The sequence below is a fragment of the Delphinapterus leucas genome, chromosome 5 (genome assembly GCF_059928025.1).
Source record: "Delphinapterus leucas isolate spDelLeu-1000000601 "Yukka" chromosome 5, BTC_Dleu_Yukka2, whole genome shotgun sequence".
Lineage (NCBI taxonomy): Eukaryota > Metazoa > Chordata > Mammalia > Artiodactyla > Monodontidae > Delphinapterus > Delphinapterus leucas.
This window is the reverse complement of record NC_143133.1, coordinates 80,854,633-80,874,594: the sequence shown is the minus strand read 5'-3', so window position 1 is coordinate 80,874,594 and position 19,962 is coordinate 80,854,633. Positions and strand designations below refer to the sequence as shown.

At 38.0% G+C, this 19,962-nt stretch overlaps 1 protein-coding gene across 1 annotated transcript in view; it reads right to left on the bottom strand.

The window, feature by feature from the left end:
* The window catches only part of LOC111169173 (adhesion G protein-coupled receptor L3), a 192,678-nt gene that overhangs the window by 31,034 nt on the left and 141,682 nt on the right, over positions 1–19,962 (bottom strand). Inside the window, exons 3-4 of the mRNA XM_089911258.1 lie at positions 10,429–10,731; positions 8,249–8,352 (exon numbers count right to left, since the gene is read on the bottom strand). Of these exons, the coding sequence (XP_089767384.1) occupies positions 8,249–8,352; positions 10,429–10,731 (407 nt within the window). The remainder of the gene's footprint in view (positions 1–8,248; positions 8,353–10,428; positions 10,732–19,962) is intronic.

Sequence of the window (19,962 nt, the reverse complement as noted above, 5' to 3'; positions counted from 1 at the left end):
AAGAAGAATATTAATGTATTACAAGAAGAATATGTTAAAGTATTATTATATAGTTAATTGATACTTTTTAGAAACGCTTAAAATAAAAAAAACACTTCCACTAAATTTTTGAATTTGTAAATTATGGTCAGGACCTGAAAACCTGAGATACTTGTAAGACCAAATGGAATAGATTGTAAGGTTCAAGGATAAGTGTGTAACAAAGTCAATGTAGACCCACTGATGGATCATGAAAGTACTTTTAAGTGGTCACAAAGTGACGTAAATGTGATTATAATCCATACATTTAATCATTACATATAATTTAGGGCTACTTACTGGTAATCTAGTAAATCAATTAATGATTTATAAAATTCAGTATTCGTTAATTAAATTGGTGAAATGCTAGTACTCATGAAGTATTCAAATTCAATATTCCATCAGTAAGTCTGAACACCTGATACAATTGCTTGACAATGTTGCAAAACTCCTGTGCACGTGAGTATCCAGATAGCTGGAATTCCTATAATTTTCCAAAGGGGTATTCTTTTAATCAATGCACCACTCATAGAGTCCTTTTTTTTTTTATAGAAAGGCAGACTGCCACATACAGCACTTCATTTGGATATGTCTAGAGTCTTGGAAGCTTGACTACCCTATGTTCTCCTACAAATGGACCTTGAGAGCTTGATTGGAGGTTCTAGCAGGGGAGCATACCTACTCATATACCCTTGACTGAAGAATGGTCCTCCTCTATTGGGAAAGGTCATCCTCTTCAACCAAGCGAGCAGCTTTGGAAGGGATGCACGTGGAGCGGTGAGGGAGGAAGGGGACAACTGCCTAGCCAGCCAGATCAGCCGAATCAACCCTGGAGATCAATGGGGTGACAGATGCCACATCCACCATCCATAGAGTCTTGCATTTGTTGTAGTTTCCCACCTATGCTATTCTTATAAAAATGAATCTATTTGTGGAATTACTATTGTTTTACTTTGTTAAGCATTATGCACTTGTATAATTGTTTTATTATCATTATTACTGTATTGTTTTTCTTCTATGCCTTTATTACCACATAATATTTTTTCTATGAGAAAATGTCAAGGCACATGGACCTCTGGAGTCTTTTGATTCACTTAAATGGGTGCTGTTGGAAAAAGGCTGAGATCTACGAGATAATAGGCTTTCTTTCACACATTATCTTCAAAACTAAAGATGCAAGTACTGACTTTCATTACAGCTATCAGGGAACATTATAAAAAACAAAATTACTTATCAAACAGAAAAAAATAGGTATTTTCACATTGTAATTCAATTTCTTTTCTTTTTCTGTGTAGTTGTACAAACATAGTCTTCAATTATTAATTATTATAACATTGGGGTAGGACATGATAAGATGAAAAAGGAGGCCTATGCAACTCCCTAATATAAAAATTTAAACTTTTTCTTTATGAACAGTAATGAAAAAGTTGAAAATGTAAATGACTAATAAGTCAAAATATTACTGCTCTCAACATAAAAGATAATGATGCTGCCGATATATGTGTCAAAGCAGATAGTGTAGTGTTGTAAAACCATGAGTCAAATATGAACATCTCTAGTGGATTATCCTAAAAATAGTAACTACATTTTAGCACTCAAGTGTTTATTTATGAAGAATAAATCTAATTAACCCCACAAAAGAACTGTGGAACTCAATGTTCACCAACAAGGAAGTTGTAAGAAAAAAACTAAAGTACAAATAAGTTATAAAAATGTTTATAATAAAAATGTGATAAGCATGTTTTTAAAGTAAAATAAAAACTAATATAACCAGTTATTCATTATGGTCCTCTCTTCCTCTTAAAATTGAAGAATTCATAGTAAAATTCTTTCATTCATTCAACAATCATTTGGACACTGGTTATTTCTTAAGGAAATAAAGACAAATGTTATATGTGGCTCTTGCGCTCAGGAATCTCACGTTCTACTAGTTGGTATTGCGGGGGAGGGTGCATAAAGGCAGATAATACTAATTCAACAATGCAATCATAATAACAGAATGTATATGAGGTGTTATTGGAATATAGTACAGGGGTAATAAACACCTGGAAATTAGGTGGGAAAGCAACAGAAAGTAACAATAAGTTGAAAGTTAAAAGATAAGTTGAGGGTGACTTGGTAAGATAAAATTCTGGTGGGGACTGGCAGGGAGAGACAGCCAAGAGGATGCTATATAAAAAGCGAAGTCTAAATAATCATGGTTTGGGAAGACAGGGCACTAAAGGCAGAACAGAAAGAAAAAGCACATTTTTCTATCTTCAGAATTCAATTTGGTACCTACATAGCACAAATTGTGTGTCTGTACGTATTAAATATATATATCTAGTTTTTAAAAAATAGAATATCTCTACCTCTACTTATAATTTCAACAATTGTTCCTTCAGTCTAAATGTTCATTTGTTATTTAACCAAAATTTGAATTTCTAATAGTATTATGCTAAAGTCTGGGGATAAAATGGTTCCCAATAACAGGACCTTACGTACTAGAAAGCGAAGAGCTATTAATAAATTAACTGCACAAGAATTTGATTTCAGTTTTTTTTGAGGGCAATACAGAATCCCAGTGCGGTAGAGTAGTTTAAAGGCATTTTAACCTGGTATATGAAGTTAGGGAATAATTTAGGGAATACTTCTCTGAGAAAGAATGTGTAATCTGAGATGAAATAGAAAAGAGGGAATTAGGTTGGGATGAGGGCTGGAGTTTCTGGGCAGAGAGAGCAGCTTTTAGGAGAGGGGGCGGGGGGCAGGGAGTCTTAAGGGTGCTGCACAAAGGGCACTTGTCACTGGGGTTTAGGCAGCTGGAGAGGTAAGCAAGGAGCAGATTGAGTAGTCTCACTTTGGAAGTCATGACGACGATTTTGGAAAATTGTGTTAAGAGTGATGTGAATGGGGCTTCCCTGGTGGCACAGTGGTTGAGAGTCCGCCTGCCGATGCAGGGACGCGGGTTCGTGTCCCGGTCCGGGAAGATCCCACATGCCGCGGAGCGGCTGGGCCCGTGAGCCATGGCCGTTGAGCCTGCGCGTCCGGAGCCCGTGCTCTGCAACGGGAGAGGCCACAACAGTGAGAGGCCCGCGTACCGCAAAAAAAAAAAAAAAAAAAAAAAAGAGTGATGTGAATGTACTGAAGAGTCTAAATAGGAGTGGTCTAATCACTCTTATATTTGAAATCAAACTCAGTAGAATGGATTTAGAGGGTTCGGGAGTCCATGAAAGGAGACCTGAGCTGTTGTGGATTAAGGGTAGTAGCAGTGGAGAAAAGTGACAACTGGCCTGATGTGGGAGAGATTTACAAGTACCCTGACAGGCCTATTATCTGATTGGACGTGTGAGGGGAAGGAAAGGGAGGCACCAAGAGTCATCTCCAATTTTCTTGTTGTTAATGGCAGTGGTGGCATCAACTGGACTCTCTCATAGTCACTGTGACCTCAAGGTTCAAGCTCAGTTCAAAGGTTGCCTTCTCAGACCAGGCCTTCACTAACCATATTCTTTCCACGGGCATCCAGAAGCTACTCTTCTTTCTGATTGTCCTATTTATTTCTCTCACCACTGTTATTATTATCTTATTTCCATACAAAAATATACACATATCTTGAATCTGCCTCAAGTCTTCTGTGCAAAGAGGCAGGATTGAAATAGTTACTTCATATATTCTAGCTTAAAGACATCATTACAATGTCTATCTCTAACATTTCTTTTATTCTGCTTAAGTTATTTCTCAGCAGTAAGTACATGCACACTGAGAAATCTTATGAGTTTTGTGAGGATTAGTAAATTAATGCCTGTATTGAAATGGTGAGATTATACCTAGGGCTTCAACAGGGGAGGGGAAACCCTGCAGTTAAAGATAATAATTATGAGAGAGATGGATATTATTTGCATTTCAAATTTTGACACAAGGAAAAACAGTTTTCTTTGAAATAAGCTTTGACATTTTATGGGATTTATTATATCAAACATTAATCAGGTGTCAAAACAATTCATGATGAAGTTACTCATATTGTTTAAGTACAAAGCTACCATTTCTTTGAAAGATCTGCCTATTTTTTCTATAAATCTGAGTCAAGTAAGTATATAAACAATAAAATGCTTCTAGCTTACAACTGAATGTAGGCCAAATGAGCCTGAAGATGTGGAAATTCCACTAACCTCTGATCAAATTAACAAGCAATTTACTTTCATTCCATAGTAGATCTACAGAGGCTAAAAGAATGGAGAAATTAAGATCTGGGTGACAGGATTCAACCAGTCTTCCAGAGCAAATCACCGGCTTATTTTATACTGTAAAACAGAAACATCATTTCTAGATCTTCACATCCTTCTTTAGAAAATGCAGGAAGAACCTTACATTATCTCAAAAGCTGTCAGTAGTTTGTGTGCAAACAAATGAAAAGATATTTCAGTTTGCTAGAAATAAGAAGACTATTTCCCAGTAACAATTCAGGCATATCTTTTTCATATAATAGTTGGACCAGGTAATGAAGTAGGAAGCAGACCTTACTTTACATGTAAATAAATACGGAATGTCTTCACAACTTTAATTTCACAATTTCCAACTGAAAAAAAGACAGGAGGGATTATAAAGTGCAATGAATTCTTCAAAGGTATGCAAAATAGAAAGTATAAACTCCTTTTTGATAACACGAGTCCAAGCTAGAGGTCAAGCTGAAGCCAGAGACTATGATCTCAGCAAACAGTCATTAAGAAATGTGAGAAAACAGGATATTTTACCACATATGTTAGAGAAGGCAGAGCTCTAAACTAATTTGTTGGCTTCCAGTATGACCAGAAACATATTTTTAAAACATTAATTCGAAGACATATGTACCTAGTCTCACTATCTATTTAATCTATCTTTGTAGCCAATCATCTGTTTATCTTTGTACCTACCTTTCTGTCCACCCATTCATCCACCCACCCAACCACCTACCAATCTCTCTTTCCCTCTCTTTCCCTACACTCCACCACTGCACCTTTTTGTACAACTTTTGCTTTTCACCTTCTATACAAATTATTAAATCTCATGATTATGAAAGTATTCTGGCCAGTTTGTAACAAATTTCTTCTGCCTTTAAAGGCTTACATTTTCTCTAGTGAAATGTAATCTATTCTTTAATATCACTCAAAATTTAATCTATAATTTCACCAGTATGTAAGGGGCCTAAATACATTAGTGAGTCAGAAACCATCAAGATTCTCTGCTTGCTTTCTCTCTCCTGGCCTGACTGTAGGGGAAAAAAACATTACTCATTTCTTAATGAAAATGAAAATTTAAGGTTTGCTTTTTCCAACTAGAGTAAGCATCCTGATCCACTTATTTGTGTATACTTGCTGTCTACAGTGGTGCCTGACATACAGTGTGTGAATAGTACCAATAACAAAATGAAAGATCCTCCCATGGGAAAGATGCAGTGACTGCGATCCAGGGTAGTCTTTTCTTTAAAGCCCTCAGGAATTTCCCACAGGCACTATAAAGCCATAAGAGATGGGCCTCATGTTCCAAGGTACGTTCACCCACAAACTTGCAGAGGGAAAACTGAATACACTGTTTAAATGAGAGAATCGCCCCTTCTTTTCTTTTTTCATCTATGCTTTTATTGCGGGTAACAAGCGTTACTCTATTTTAAAAGTCTGAACCACAATGAGCAGAGGAGGGAAGGAACAAATCATTCCGGATACCTATTTCACTTTTACTTTTTCACACTGGCATTAACAAACAAATTAAAGAAAAGCAGGGAGGTCAGAACAGAGGAAGGAGGATGGAACAAGGGAAAGGGAGGAGGGGTGAGAGAAGGGAAGCAAAAACTGTGAACTCTGCTGGTTAATTTCCATTTGCTAATTCAAGGAAGGCCTCTTTCCATCCTCCTCCATCCTTCTCTCTGCCCTAGGAGGTGGACTTACATGATGTTAGTAAGAGCACCCCTCTTCTCTGGCTTTTGTTTGGGTTTGGCCAGTGGTGAGGCTGGGCAGGTGAGGAGGCTGGAAGAGGTGAGTGGGGGAGATCAGAGTATTTATTCCCCTAGATCTTTTCTGAAGAGTTGCCTGCGGCTAGGTTGTGTCTCTTGTCTATATAGGTCATCTTGCCTCTCAAGGATACCCTGTTACCAATTTTCCGTCATTCCATTGATCTGGCAACCAGAGGCCTGGGGTTGGGAACAGCTCCATCCCTGTTACTAGCTCTGGGTTCCTCTCAAACCCTTGCAGTTCACCTCTGCTCCCACAAATGCCACTGTAAACAAACCCTCTTCAAAGGTTCCATCTGTTTGTTTTTGGGACTCAGGTCCTGAGGGAGTAAATGAGCAAAGGGTTGAATTCTGTGGAAGATGCTTTGGGGAGGAGGGAGAGAAAATAGGGACAAATAACTCTGTGGACAGTGCATACAAATTCTCTCTCAGAAGCTTACGATGTGAATAGTTAAAAGTGTTAGAGTTTTGTGGTAACCTGTTCAACTATCATTTATGTTTAATGAATAGCAAAATAGTTGGAGGTATAAGTAAAAGAGTGGAGAGAAGTGAAGAGAGACTAGGTAAGTGGGTGTGGGATATAAAGGCCATCATGATCTATTCACAGTGTAGCCAGTGTTGTGGCTAAATGTGACATGTTGATAAAGGTAGACCCAGCTAAACACCAGCTCCAGCACTGACCTGGCAATAGTTACATAAGCCAATTCACAGGGCTCAAAAACCTCCTCTTATACTTTTGACAATTCTATAAATTTATAAGTAATCAAGCTAAGGTATTATTATAAATTCCAACTCTCTAAATTGAATAATCTTAATATAATTATAATACAACATAATTTTACAGGTGCTACAGGATTACACAGAAATGCTCCAAAAGAATGGAACATACTTGCTATAAAACAAAAACATTCCATCCCTAAATCAAATGGGCAAGAGCTGTCTGCTCTTTGCAAGGAATTGTGCCTTTTGTCACAAGATTAGCAGGTCTGCAGAGGAAAGAAAAGAATTAAGTATCATTATCAGTTAAAGTCACCAGTAATTTCTGCAATGAAATAGGCCAACCACATTCAGGAATTATCACGAAAACACTCACTTTCTAGGTGAATTATTACTGAATTAATATTAACCCCCGGGCTTAGTATGTAGGGAATATTTTTTAAAAGTCGCTAATGTAAGGAGATATGCTACTGATCTTTTAATCTGATCACATCCAGGAAGAGTTACTTGCCCTGGGGTCTGAGCTACATTGTAATAAAATCAAAGGACATAAAAACTGTGGCAGGAACAGTACTGAAATTGGAGAAGCATCATTATGAATAGCAACAAGTATGGAGATGCACATGTAAGAGGGTAACTGTAGTCAATATAACCACTGTTCTTCCATGATTTAGGGTAAATAGATGGTTATGGCTCATCTGCTAAAGAATCTACTGGGTAGATATTTATGGATTATTGAACAGCATATTATTGAGGATAAGCCTGGTTAAAAACAAATAGAGAAAAGAGCAAATGGCACAGAGAGGCTTTTAGTAAGGCCATCATTTGTAATACTTCTCAGGAAAAATCTCTTTTAGAAATTCCTCAGCATAGCTAATGTAACATAGAAGGACTCTCCATTTTAAGAGTGCATAAATCCACACAAATTGCTATAATAAGGATTCATCCCATAGCCCTTTTGGCATAAATGCACATCTGGTCTCTGTTTGCAATGAAATCAATTCAAAGCCCCACAGTGCATTAATAATAAAAATGTTCAACATATTGCAACCAAATAAGCCCTGCAAATTTGAGTCTGCAAGATTCTGTCACACATGTGTATACTTTTAACACTGATAAATGATTAGATTACAGAACATTTATCAAATGGATTAAGATTCCAAAGGTAGACTTTTTTTTTTTTGGTAATTATTATTTCCACAGGAAAATCCATATGTATATATGCTAGAAGCTTTTGCTTGCTTGATTTATAATACCTCTTGGACTTTTATATCTGTAGTTCACAATACCATAAAAATTTTATTAATAATAAAATTATCATAAGCAATACTGCCTGGCTTAGAGGAAGTACATGGATTTACCCTTTAAGAACAACAAAATTCTAGAATTAGCTCATAGCATATTAGGCTTGTCATTAAATCTTAAATTAAAATAAAATGGAGAATTTTTTCCACATTAATTTAAAAATTATTGACTATTTTGTTTTCAGCAGTTATAATCAACAACAGAGGATCTAGATCTGGCAAAGCCTTCCTTGTCAGTGACACGATTTACCTTCTGTGTTATATGGCTGACCCAAGGAGAAGAACAGTTGCTAAGGTCTGGTCCTTGGGGATCCCAGATTCCATCAGGAGCCAGGCATAGATAAGTTGATACTCCTAAAATAATGAGAGAAATAGGTCTGTTTCAAATGTTCAAACCATCTTTCTTATAATGATTTTATATCCATAATATGTTCAAATATGAGCAAAGGTAAGACTATTATCATTAAACTGAGGTAATGTCTATTAAAACACCATGTACAGTGCCTAGCAAGCAACTGGCATTAGAGAAACATAATACAACAAACACTCAACGTTTTTAAAGCATTTGCTGACAACTATACCAGGTACAGGGAATAACTTCATGAATTAGATGAATGTGGTACCTGACTCCATGGGGCTTACTGCTTGAGTTTTCAGAGGCAAGGTAGCGGTTGAGTCTTAAAGGAATCAGTTTGCAGGTTTTTCAGGAAAACAAGGTGGGTAAGGGCATTCCAGGCAAAGGAAAAATATGCTGTCTTTGGGAATCATCAAGTGTTTTGAATTGAGGTCTACTGGGTAAGGGAGTTGTATTTAATGGAGTTGGAACAGCTGGCAGAGCCAGATCATAAACGCCCTTGTTTGTCATCTGTAGGTGATGGAAAATCAATGAAGACCATTACGGAGAGGAGACAAATGGGCTGATTTAGGCTGTAGAAAGATAACTGTGGCAGGAGCATGGAGGATGAATTTCAGGGAGTGATATGGAAGTTGTGAGGAAGCTATTGCAATAATTCAGGTGAGAAAAGACTGTGTGGGCCTTGAACAGGGGGCACAGCAGAGGGGACAGAGAAAGGGTAAAAAGAAGACCGCAGAGTAAGCAGTCACCTGGGAGGAGGGCTTCAGAAGGTTTCCTGTAAATCCCTTTCTCAATTTTCACAGAACAAGAACAACATATTTCTGTAGTGCCTTTGCAGTCTGCAAACTGCTTTCAAATAAAGTATTTCACTAACCTCTACAACAAACATCTGAAGAAAGGGGGGCTGTTGTTATTTCTCTTTTAGAGATAAAGGAACTGAGGTCCAGAACCAAGGGGACAGTGCTAAGAGAAAAGTTCAAAATGTTTTCTGATTCCAATACCACAGAAAACTCTGGAACTAAATATTGTGCCCCTTCATAAAGGGAAGGAAGATCTCAGAATATTTTTAAACACTTCGATGAAAACAAATTAAATGTGCACTTTTATATATCTTCTTATCTTCCCACCACTTCATATACCATGGAATTCAGAAGGACATTTCCACATTGAAACTTTGTTAAGACAAACCTATTGAAGTAACCAAATCAATAACACCCAAAATCACAGCCCCCAACAATGCTAGTCTAGTGACGTCTATTATGCATTTGTTTTATTTACACATTTTATGCAATAATGCAAATTTTATGCAGGGTGTCAAGTATTAGTTTTATGAAGATCAATATCTGTAACAATAAGAAATCAAACTATTTCTGGCTTAAAATGGTAAATAATAATATGGTTACCATTTGGTGATATTATGAATCACATCAGCGTGGGGGGGGGCAGAGAGCTGTCTAGTTCTTGACTACCTCCTAGAGAAGACAATGCAGGATTGATCTCTCTAGTGGATGCTGTGTAAGAGGAGGTTGGCTCCTGCCAGCATCATCCCTGACTATGTATGTCAAGAGGCTCCAACTATTAAAGGACAGCTATGATGACTGGTAATAAAGGATAGTCAAATATTCTCTTTTGTTAAATGTTAGGTAGTTTCAATGATCATCTAATACAGAAGTCCTTGATCTAGTTTTCTGCAATAAACATTTGACAATTGGTGACAAGCATGAGAACTAGCTCCCACCAATCCAGTGATTCACTCTGGGCTGTTGCATAGGTGAGCTGGCCCTTTGGAGTAGCTGGGACATCCATAGCTTAATTGTAACTTGACCTCACAGCATGGGTGAAAACTATTGATCTCACGGGTATTCCCACCAAATTCTCACCTGTGACTTCTTCAGGTTGCATTCTCAAACTCTGAAAATACTTGGCTATAAATTGTAATTTAGCTGAGTCCAGAATTTAATCAAATGTTAAGTAACAAAACTATGTTGTGACCAAAAAAAAAAAAAAAAAAAAAACTAGGAAAGCAAGCCAAAGTAACAATACACTTTTAGCTCAGCTTTGTAGGACAGACTTACCTATAGTTCCTGCAGGGCACGGCTGCTTTGCCATCTGTCCTTGACGGGTCTTAAACCACATGATTTCTCGAGCTTCCACAGCTTCACAGCTCTCTTCCAGAGCTGGAATTTGGGACGATCCTGACAGAAGGTGTGTGGTAATGTCGTCAAGTACCTCAGCTGCTGGAGATGGGGTGCTGGTATTCCGGTTTCTTCTTCCTGACACCGATGGGGTGGTACTCCTGCCTGGGTTCCAAGTTGTGGTCCGAAGGGTGGTACTGGTGGTGGTGCTTCCCGTGCCAAGAGGTCCTGCGGTAGAGATATCTGAAATAAAATTCAGAAGAAAACGCCTATATTGCTTGTTCACAGTAGGACCTAAAAATGTCCTAAGACTTCAGAAGTCATTTTTATTTGACAATTCAAGGAGCCTTAAACATGGGAAAAATAAGCCAATATCAAAATATCAGAGTGCTACTTGAATATCAAGACAGTCATTTGACTAATGCTAAATGTAGGCTTGTTTCTAGTTTTTCTCAACTTTAATTACAGAAAACAAAGTTACAGCAGAATTCAACTCTTCAGTAAGCTTTAAGAAGCTTCAGGCCTTTTGGACAATTAGGGGATTAAAACATTTAAAGCCCTCTCCTTAGAACCTTCAAATTTGGTATAGGAAGGGAGAGAGCTATATACAATATTTTTTCCACATTAACTATAACATGAATTTCTAAAGATGTAGCCAAAAAAAAAAAATCAGAAATTAAAGTGCTCACAAGCTAAAAGGTAAAGAGCAATTCTGAGTATAATATCCTTAACATGAATTCGAGTAGCATGATTTACTCTGATGCTCTTAAAACAGACCCATTGTATCAAAACTTTCAAACTTCACATTAGTAACTTCCAATTAGTGTTCATAAATTATTTTCTAACTAGATTTTTAAAGTGGCATTTTCCAAGTTCCAGATAAGAGTGGTTAGGTTCCTTGATCAGATATTAACAGGTTATTAAATCTATAATGTATACAAAGGAATGTCTTAATGATACTATAGAAATAATCACTGCAGAGAATTATCTTTCTGGTAAAATATATTCAGATTCCCATCATAGGAATGCAAGTGTGTACCAGGCCTCCACATACATACACTGCTTTCCTAACTGTAAGATTAGAAACTACTCTTAACCTCACTTACTGGCAATAAACAGTGGGGGAACTGGCTCTGGTCAGATTCAAAGTAGCACAAGTTTAAGAAACTGAAGGGAGAACTGTGCTGAGCCTCCTGTTGTTTGTCATTCATGGTCTGCTTTACCATGTCATCAATTAGACTTTGCTGACCCAGAAGAGATGGCAAATCCATCACAGTGTATTTGGTGCATAAAATAGAATAGAGATGGCAGGGGGAGGGTCTATGAATTTTTCAAACACTTATTTATTTTTTTTAACTCTTTTTTTAACTCTTTATTGGAGTATAATTGCTTTACAATGGTGTGTTAGTTTCTGCTTTATAACAAAGTGAATCAGTTATATGTATACATATATCCCCATATCTCCTCCCTCTTGCATCTCCCTCCCACCCTCCCTAACCCACCCCTGTAGGTGGTCACAAAGCACCCAGCTGATCTCCCTGTGCTATGTGGCTGCTTCCCACTAGGTATCTATTTTACATTTGGTAGTATATATATGTCCATGCCACTCTCTCACTTCGTCCCAGCTTACCCTTCCCATGTCCTCAAGTCCATTCTCTATGTCTGTGTCTTTATTCCTGTCCTGCCCGTAGGTTCTTCAAAACCATTTTAAACACTTATTTAATCATTGAAATTGTAGCATTTCTGAAATGATACTATTTGCCATTTTGTCTTCTTGCTTGTTCTTCTGTTTCCTCTCCACTTCTTCCTCCATTTTCTCTCACGTTCCCTCTCCACGTGAATGGTAATGTTCATAACTACATTTACTCAAAGTTCATACAAGAAACCACAGTATCCTTCTTTCCCCTTCTTTTTTCTGTATACACCATATCACCCAAATTGCCAACTCTGGCAGATTCCATCTCTTTTAAAAAATTTCTTGGAGACCTTCAACATGGCGGAGGAGTAAGTTGTGGAGATCACCTTCCTCTCCACAAATACATCAGAAATACATCTACATGTGGAACAACTCCTAAAGAACACCTACTGAATGCTGGCAGAAGTCCTCAGACCTCCCAAAAGTCAAGAAACTCCCCACGTACCTGAGTAGGGCAAAAGAAAAAAGAATAAACAGAGACAAAAGAATAGAGACGGGACCTGCACCAGTGGGAGGGAGCTGTGAAGGAGAAAAGGTTTCCACACACTAGGAAGCCCGTTCACTGGCAGAGAGAGGGGTTGGCAGGTGGCGGGGAAATGCTGGAGCCACAAAGGAGTGTGCAGCAACAGGGGTGCAGAGGGCAAAGTGGAGAGATTCCTGTACAGAGGATAGGTGCCAACCAGCACTCACCAGCCTGGGAGGCTTGTCTGCTTACCCGCCGGAGCGGGCGGGGCTGGGAGCTGAGGCTTGGGCTTTGGTCACAGTGCAGGGAGAGGACTGGGGTTGGCTGCGTGAACACAGCCTGAAGGGGGCTAGTGCGCCACAGCTAGCCGGGAGGGAATCAGGAAAAAGTCTGGAACTGCCTAAGAGGCAAGAGACCATTGTTTTGGGGTGCGCGAGGAGAGGGGATTCAGAGCACTGCAAAAATGAGCTCCAGAGACAGGCGCGAGCCGCGGCTGTCAGCGCGGACCCCAGAGACGGGCATGAAAGGCTAAGGCTGTTGCTACAGCTGCCAAGAAGCCTCTGTGCAGTCACAGGTCACTATCCACACCTCTCCTTCTGGGAGCCTGTGCAGCCTGCCACTGTCAGGGTCCCGTGATCCAGGGTCCCGTGATCCAGGGACAACTTCCCTGGGAGGACACACGGTACGCCACAGGCTGTCGCAAAATCACGCCAGCCTCTGTCGGCAGAGGCTGGCCCCGCATTCCGTACCCCGCCCCCCCCGGCCTGAGGGAGCCAGAGCCGCCTAATCAGCTGCTCCTTTAATGCCAGCCTGTCTGAGCGAAGAACAGATGCCCTCAGGTGACATACATGCAAAGGCAGGGCCAAATTCAAAGCTGAACCCCAGGAGCTGTGCGAACAAAGAAGAGAAAGGGATATTTCTCCCAGCAGCCTCAGGAGCAGTGCATTAAATCTCCACAATCCACCTGATTGTGCATCACTGGAATAGCTGAATAGACAATGAATCATCCCAAAATTGAGGCAGTGGACTTTCGGAGCAAATGTAGACATGGGGTTTGCTGTGTGCATCTAATTTGTTTCAGGTCTTATGTTTATCTTAGTTTAGTATTTAGAGTTTATTATCATTGGTAGATTTGTTTATTGATTTGGCTGCTCTCTTCCTTTTATATATATATATATTTTTTTCTTTTTCTCTTTCTTGTGAGTGTGTATGTGTATGCTTCTTTGTGTGATTTTGTCTGTATAGCTTTGCTTTTAACATCTGTCCTAGGGTTCTGTCTGTCTTTTTTTTTTTTTTTAGTATTGTTTTTAGCGTTAATTATCATTGGTGGATTTGTTTTCTGGTTTCATTGCTCTCTTCTCTCTTTTTCTTATTACACTAATTTTTTTATGTTTAATAATTTTTAAAATTTTTTAATTTTAATAACTTTCTTTTCTTTCTCTCTCTCTCTCTCTCTCCCTCTGTCTCTCTCTCTCTCTCTCTCTCTCTCTCTCTGCCTCTCTCTCTCTCTCTCACTCTCCCTCCCTTTTCTTCTCATCTTTGTGGCTGACAGGGTCTTCGTGCTCCGGCCAGGTGTCAGGCCTGTGCCTCTGAGGTGGGACGAAAAGAGATCTCCCGGCTGCACATGATATCAAATAACAAAAGCTCTCCCAGAGATCTCCATCTTAACGCTAAGAGCTGGATCCACTCAACGACCAGCAAACTCCACCGCTGGACACCCGATGCCAAACAATTAGCAACACAGGAAGACAACCTCATCCATTAGCAGAGAGGCTGCCTAAAATATAAAAAGGTCACAGACACCCCAAAACACACCACTGGACATGATCCTGCCCACAAGAAAGACAAGATCCAGTCTCATCCACCAGAACACAGGCTCCAGTCCCCTCCACAGGAAGCCTAGATAACCCACTGAACCAACCTTCGTCACTGGGGGCAGACACCAAAAACAATGGGAAATATGAACCTCCAGCCTGCAAAACGGAGACCCCAAACACAGTAAGTTACGCAAAACGAGAAGACAGAGAAATATGCAGCAGATGAGGGAGCAAGGTAAAAACACACCAGAACAAACAAATGAAGAGGAAATTGGCAGTCTACCTGAAATAGAATTCAGACTAATGATAGTAAAGATGATCCAAAATCTTGGACATAAAATGGAGAAAATATAAGAAAAATTTAACAAGGACCTAGAAGAACTAAAGAGCAAACAAACAATGAAGAAAAACACAATAAATGAAATTAAAAATTCTCTAGAGGGAATCAATAGCAGAATAACTGAGGCAGAAGAACAGATAAATGATCTAGAAGATAAAATAGTGGAAATAACAGCCACATAGCAGAATAAAGAAAAAAGAATGGAAAGAATTGAGGAAGTCTCAGAGACCTCTGGGACAACATTAAATGCACCAACATTCAAATTATAGGCGTTCCAGAAGAAGAAGAAAAAAAGAAAGGGATTGAGAAAATATTTAAGAGATTATAGTTGAAAACTTCCCTAATATGGGAAAGGAAAGAGTCAATCAAGTCCAGGAAGTGCAGAGAGTCCCATACAGGATAAATCCAAGGAGAAACATGCCAAGACACATATTAATCAAGCTATCAAAATTTAAATACAAAGAAAAAACATTTAAAGCAGCAAGGGAAAAGCAACAAATAACACACAAGGGAATCCCCACAAGGTTAACAGCTGATCTTTCGGCAGAAACTCTACAAGCCAGAAGGGAGTGGCAGGACATATTTAAAGTGATGAGAGGGAAAAAACTACAACCAAGATTACTGTACCCAGCAAAGATCTCATACAGATTTGACAGAGAAATTAAAACCTTTACAGACAAGCAAAAGCTAAGAGAATTCAGCACCACCAAACCAGCTTCACAACAAATGCTAAACGACCTTCTCTATTCAGGAAACACAAGAGGAGGAAAAGACCTACAATAACAAACCCAAAACAATTAAGAAAATGGTAATAGGAAACATACATATAGATAATTACCTTAAATGTAAATGGATTAACTGCTCCAACCAAAAGACATAGACTAGCTGAATGGATACAAGAACAAGACCCATACATGTGCTGTCTACAAAAGAACCACTTCAGACCTAGGGACATATACTGACTGAAAGTGGGGATGGAAAGAGATATTCCATGCAAACGGAAATCAAAAGAAAGCTAGAGTAGCAATTCTCATATCAGACAAAATAGACTTTATGATAAAGACTACTAAAAGACACAAAGAAGGACACTATATAATAATCAATGGATCAATCCAAGAAGAAGATATAACAATTGTAAATATTTATGCACCCAACATAGGAGCACCTCAATACATAAGGCAAAGGCTAAAAGCCATAAAAGCGGAAATTGACAGTAACACAATCATAGTAGGGGACTTTAACACCCCACTTTCAGCAATGGACAGATCATCCAAAATGAAAATAAATAGGGAAACACAAGCTTTAAATTACACATTAAACAAGATGGACTTTATTAATATTTAGAGGACATTACATCCAAAAGCAACAGAATACACTTTATTCTCAAGGGCTCATGGAACATTCTCCAGGATAGATCATACCTTGGATTACAAAACAAGCCTTGGTAAATTTAAGAAAATTGAAATCGTACCACGTAAGTTTTCCGACCACAACGCTATGAGACTAGATATCAATTACATGAAAAAATCTGTAAAAATTACAAATCCATGGAGGCTAAACAGTATACTACTAAATAATGAAGAGACCACTGAAGAAATCAAAGAGGAAATCAAAAAATACCTAGAAACAAATGACAATGAAAACAAAATGACCAAAAACGCATGGGATGCAACAAAAGCAGTTCTAAGAGGGAAGTTCATAGCAGTACAATCCTACCTAAAGAAACAAGAAACATCTCAAATAAACAACCTAACCCTAAACCTAAAGCAATCAGAGAAAGAACAAAAAAACCCCAAAGTTAGCAGAACAAAAGAAATCAAAAAGATCAGATCAGAAATAAAATAAAAAGAAATGAAGGAAACAATAGCAAACATCAATAAAAATAAAAGCTGGTTCTTTGAGAAGATAAACAAAATTGGTAAACCATTAGCTAGACTCATGAAGAAAAAAAGGGAGAACACTCAAATCAATAGAAATAGAAATGAAAAAGGAGAAGTAACAACTGACACTGCAGAAATACAAAGGATCATGAGGGATTACTACAAGTGACTATATGCCAATAAAATAGACAACCTGGAGAAATGGGCACATTCTTAGAAAAGCACAACCTTCCAAGACTGAACCTGGAAGAAATAGAAAATATAAACAGGCCAATAACAAGCACTGAAATTGAAACTGTGATTAAAAATCTTCCAACAAACAAAAGCCAATAACCAAATGGCTTCACAGGTGAATTATATCAAACATTTAGAGAAGAGCTAACATCTATCCCTCTCAAACTCTTCCAAAATAGAGCAGAGCAAGGAATGCTCCCAAACTCATTCTCTGCAGCCACCATCATCCTGATACCAAAACCAGACAAGGATGTCACAAAGAAAGAAAACTACAGGCCAATATCACTGATTAACATAGATGCAAAAATCCTCAACAAAATACTAGCAAACAGAATCCAGCAGCACATTTAAAGAATCATACACCATGACCAAGTGGGGTTTATCCCAGGAATGCAAGGATTCTTCAATATACGCAAATCAATCAATGTGATACACCATATTAACATATTGAAGGAGAAAAACCATATGATCATTTCAATAGATGCAGGGAAAGCTTTTGACAAAATTCAACATCCATTTATGATAAAAACCCTCCAGAAAGTAGACATAGAGGGAATTTACCTCAACATAATAAAGGCCATATATGACATACCCACAGCCAACATCATTCTCAATGGTGAAAAACTGAAACCATTTCCACTAAGATCAGGAACAAGACAAGGTTGTCCACTTTCACTACTATTATTCAACATAATTTTGGAAGTTTTAGCAACAGCAATCAGAGAAGTAAAAGAAATAAAAGGAATCCAAATTGAAAAAGAAGAAGTAAAGCTGTCACTGTTTGCAGATGACATGATACTATACATAGAGACTAAAGATGCTAATAGAAAACTACCAGAGCTAATCAATGAATTTGGTAAAGTAGCAGGATACAAAATTAATGCACATAAATCTTGTACACTCCTATACACTAATGATGAAAAATCTGAAAGAGAAATTAAGGAAGCACTCTCATTTACCATTGTAATAAAAAGAATAAAATACCTAGCAATAAACTTACCTAAGGAGACAATAGACCTGTATGCAGAAATCTATAAGACACTGATGAAAGAAATTAAAGATGATACAAATAGATGGAGAGATATACCATGTTCTTGGATTGGAAGAATCAACATTGTGAAAATGACTATACTACCCAAAGCAATCTACAGATTCAATGCAATTCCTATCAAACTACCATGGGCATTTTTCACAGAAGTAGAACAAAAAATTTCACCGTTTGTATGGAAACAAAAAAGAGCCCAAATAGCCAAAGCAATCTTGAGAAAGAAAAGTAGAGCTGGAGGAATTAGGCTCCCTGACTTCAGACTATGCTACAAAGCTACAGTAATCAAGACAGTATGGTACTGGCACAAAAACAGAAATACAAATCAATGAAACAGGATAGAAAGGCCAGAGATAAACCCACACACCTATGGTCACCTAATTTTTGATAAAGGAGGCAAAGATATATAAGGGAGAAAAGACAACCTCTTCAATCAATGTTGTTGGGAAAACTGGACAGCTACATGTAAAAGAATGAAATTAAAACACTCCCAAAAACCATGCACAAAAATAAATTCAAAATGGATTAAAGACCTAAATGTAAGTCCAGACACTATAAAACTCTTAGAGGAAAATATAGGAAGAACACTCTATGACATAAATCACATCAGGATCCTTTTTGACCCACCTCCTAGAGAAATGGAAATAAAAACAAAAATAAACAAATGGGACCTAATGAAACTTAAAAGCTTATGCACAGCAAAGGAAAACATAAACAAGATGAAAAGACAACCCTCAGAATGGGAGAAAAGATTTTCAAATGAAGCAACTGACAAAGGATTAATCTCTAAAATTTACAAGCAGCTCACGGAGCTCAATATTAAAAAAACAAACAACCGTATCCAAAAATGGGCAGAAGACCTAAAAAGACATTTCTCCAAAGAAGATATACAGATTGCCAACAAAAACATGAAAGGATGATCAACATTACTAATCATTAGAGAAATGCAAATCAGAACTACAATGAGGTATCTCCTCACACAAGTCACAATGGCCATCATCTAAAAATCTACAAACAATAAATGTTGGAGAGGGTGTGGAGAAAAGGGAACCCTCTTGCATTGTTGGTGGGAATGTAAATTGATACAGCCACTATGGAGAACAGTATGAAGGTTACTTAAAAAACAAAAAATAGAGCTACCATGTGACCCAGCAATCCCACTACTGGGCATATACCCTGAGAAATCCATAATTCAAAAAGATACCTTTAGCACAATGTTCATTGCAGCACTACTTACAATCGCCAAGATATGGAAGCAACCTAAGTGTCCATCAACAGATGAATGGATAAAGAAGATGTGGCACATATATACAGTGGAATATTACTTAGCCATAAAAAGAAACGAAATTAAGTTATTTGTAGTGAGGTGGATGGACCTAGAGACTGTCATACAGAGTGAAGTAAGTCAGAAAGAGAAAAACAAATACCATGTATAATGGAATCTAAAAAAAAAAAAGGTTCCGAAGAACCTAGGGGCAGGACAGGTATAAAGACTCAGCTGTAGAGAGTGAACTTGAGGACATGGGGAGAGGGAAGGGTAAGCTGGGACGAAGTGAGAGAGTGGCATGCACATATATACACTACCAAATGTAAAATAGATTGCTAGTGTGCAGCAGCTGCATAGCACAGAGAGATCAGCTTGGTGCTTTGTGACCACCTAGAGGGATGGGATAGGGAGGGTGGGATGGAGACGCAAGAGGGAGGAGATATGTGGATATATGTATATGTATAGCTGATTCACTTTGTTATAAAGCAGCAACTAACACACCATTGTAAAGCAATTAAAGATGTTAAAAAAAAATATTTCTCTTTCTTCCCAATCACCATTATCTATGTTCAACCTGCCATCATCTATGAATGAAAACAGCAGCCTTTTAACATTTTTCCTAATAAAAGCAACACCAGAGCAAAATGCCAATACTGGTATTTCAATATCTACTTTTGCAAAATAGGAATTCAAGATTTAGTAAACAAAATTTTTGACACTAAGCATTTAACA